The sequence below is a fragment of the Loa loa genome, assembly GCF_000183805.2.
Source record: "Loa loa unplaced genomic scaffold supercont3.264, whole genome shotgun sequence".
NCBI lineage: Eukaryota > Metazoa > Nematoda > Chromadorea > Rhabditida > Onchocercidae > Loa > Loa loa.
The window spans coordinates 57,511-60,453 of NW_018108444.1; the positions used below are offsets into that span (position 1 = coordinate 57,511).

Sequence of the window (2,943 nt, forward strand, 5' to 3'; positions counted from 1 at the left end):
TTTTAAAATTCCCGGATAGTATGCTTTTTCAATAATTTTCGAACCGTATGCTTTCAAAATTTCCGGATAGTATGCTTTTCAATAATTTCCAAGTTGCATACTTTTCAAATTTCCGGATAGTATGCTTTTCAATAATTTCCAAGTTGTATACTTTTCAAATTTCCGGATAGTATACATCATTATGATGAACTTTTTTTTGATATAAATTTTATTATAATTTCTAAATTTTTTTACAATTTTTTTTTTTTATTGATGAATGAAATGTTATATTTGTATGAAATGTTAGAATATGTTAAAAAGCAATGAAACAATGAAATAAATTTTGAAACAAATGATATGATATAGGTAGCATTTAACAAAATTATCCATCCATTGGATATGATTTATTATGATAAAATCAATTTCAAACGGATAGAATTATACCTTTATTATTTCTACCTTATTGTTTCTTATCTTAAAATATCATTTGAATTTGATAGAGATGAAATTACTGGATGAATATATGAAAGGATGATAAAAAAAAAAATAATGAAATATTTCAATTTTATTCATGCCTAATTAATAATATAAAACTTTTTATCACACCCATATCAATGATAATTGATATGATATGATATGATGATGCAAATTTATGTATGTAAACGCAAATAATTAAAAAATATTTAAATGGAAGTTGTATTGAAATTGAATGAGAGAATTGGTTAAAGTAAATAAATAATGATTAAATAATTATTAGTAGTTGAAAAAAGAAATAATTTTGATATTTTTGATAAAATAGGAAAATTTCCAAAATTATTTATTAATTTGACAAAGAAATTGATAATAATTTGAAACGAAATTGAAATTGTTTATTCAATAGTGTTAGTATTTTAATGCTGCAAATTATCAGAAATATTTATGTTTAAAAAATTGAAATAAAAATTGTAAATCGAAGCGAAAATTGGATCAATTAATAATTTAAATGCTAATTATAGAAAACATTTACCTTAGATGCTAATTTAGATGCTAATTATAGAAAACATTTACTCCATGTACATTGTAAAGCAAATTACAGAATTAAATGAAAATTGAATTTTAATTAATCCATTGTAAGCTATGAATAGAATTAATGACAGGAAAAGGATTGCAAAATTACGACAAAAATATTGGCATATTGGGAAATGATTTTACATTACTTATTGTAAATTTGAAAAATTTCATTTCGAAATTTTAAGTTTTTTTTTATAGAATTAAGAAACGATTAAGCATTTAATGAATTAAATATTATAATTAAAAATGCAAAAAAGTAGAATAATTTTGATTCAACTAATCAATATTATTATTAGCTTTATGATTATACTTATTCATATATTTCAGTTGTTTTATTTTTCAATTGCAGAAAAAAAAAGGAACCAATAAACATTAATGTTTCATTAAATGAAACATCTAAAAATGAAAATATTTTTGCGAAAAATTTTTCAACCATTAATTTTATTTCATACATTTACATATATCATTATGATTAATGATTATGTTTAGAATATTTAATTGATACGTTCGAAATTTTAAACCTTTTCCTTTTGGAATCATTTCGAAGATATTTATTAATTCTAAAATTTCATAAAATCCTTAGTAATTTTGCAAAAAAAAAAAAAAAATACTTCTACCATATTTTTGTTAAAATTTAGTTTCAACTTCTAGAAAAAATAATAACCATTCCTTGTGATTGGAAATTAATTACTGATATCTTTTTTTAGTTCATTAATTAATCAATTAGGGTTTGATAAATTTAGGAAAACACAATAATATAGATAAGGATAAACAAAAAGAAACAAAAAAAGAAGAAAATTACTGATAGATAATAGGAGAAATGTTTGGAAAACTAAATGAAACAGCATTCATGTATATTAGCATTTATCCTGTTGAATAATTGGAAATGAAAAAACAAAAGAAAAAAATAGGAACAAAAATTCTGGTAGATATTTTGAGAAATCTCAGGAAAGGTAAAAGTTCAATGAAAATTGAAAGTATTTAAATAATATGCAAAAAGAAGATTATCACTTAAAAATCACAATTAAATGTTATCAAAAGATGATGATAACTTAAAGGAGATTATCATCATTATCATCATCATCATTATCATCATCAACATTATCATCATCAACATTATCATCATCATCATCATCATCATCATCATCATCATCATCATCATCATCATCGTTCACATCATCAACATCGTTTACAACATATTCCTATTGAATTTGGCAAATTTACGAATCGAATTTTTTTAATTCAATTTTGAATACATAAGTGAAAAAAAAAATTGAAGAGGAGAAAGAATAAGGAGATAATTGCATAGAAGTGAATGCTTATCCAAGAAGTGTTTTTTTCATTTAAAATAATTCAAAAGATGTGTGATACGATCAATGGATATGTGATACGATAATTCAACGGATATGTGATATGATAATTCAACGGATATGTGATATGATAATTCAACGGATATGTGATATGATAATTCAACGGATATGTGATACGATCAATGGATATGTGATACGATAATTCAATGGATATGTGATACGACAATGAAATTGCTAATATTTTCAATATTTTTATATCTTACCTTGATATATCAATCTATTAGCAAACAATCTAACGTTATCTTTTTTTTTTTACCCACTAAAATTTGAATAGTTATGAGTAAGATGATATGATAATGAGAAATTAATCATCTTTATCACTTCTAAATTTACTTTCTCTTTATCTATTCAAAATGATATAATGTTAAAAGAATAAGAGAAAAAAGCGATAGATGGATAAGTGAGATAATATTGAAGCATTTTAGAATTTGACGTATTTCCGTCACGTAACCGTGGAAAAAATAAGAAGAAAAAAACCCTTGGCATATCTATTTTTTTGAACATTCATGAAAAAAAAAAAAAAAAGAAATTTAGAAAAAAGTAA

General features: G+C 22.4%; 1 protein-coding gene across 1 annotated transcript; it reads right to left on the reverse strand.

Annotated features, from left to right (window-relative positions):
- Nucleotides 1-2,081: 2,081 nt before the first annotated feature.
- Nucleotides 2,082-2,885, reverse strand: LOAG_14164 (hypothetical protein; the record flags this gene model as incomplete). Its single annotated transcript, XM_003149663.2, has 2 exons — nt 2,082-2,231; nt 2,877-2,885. 2 exons carry the CDS (start codon nt 2,883-2,885, stop codon nt 2,082-2,084), a joined length of 159 nt encoding a protein of 52 aa, XP_003149711.2.
- Between the last annotated feature and the right edge of the window lie 58 nt (nt 2,886-2,943).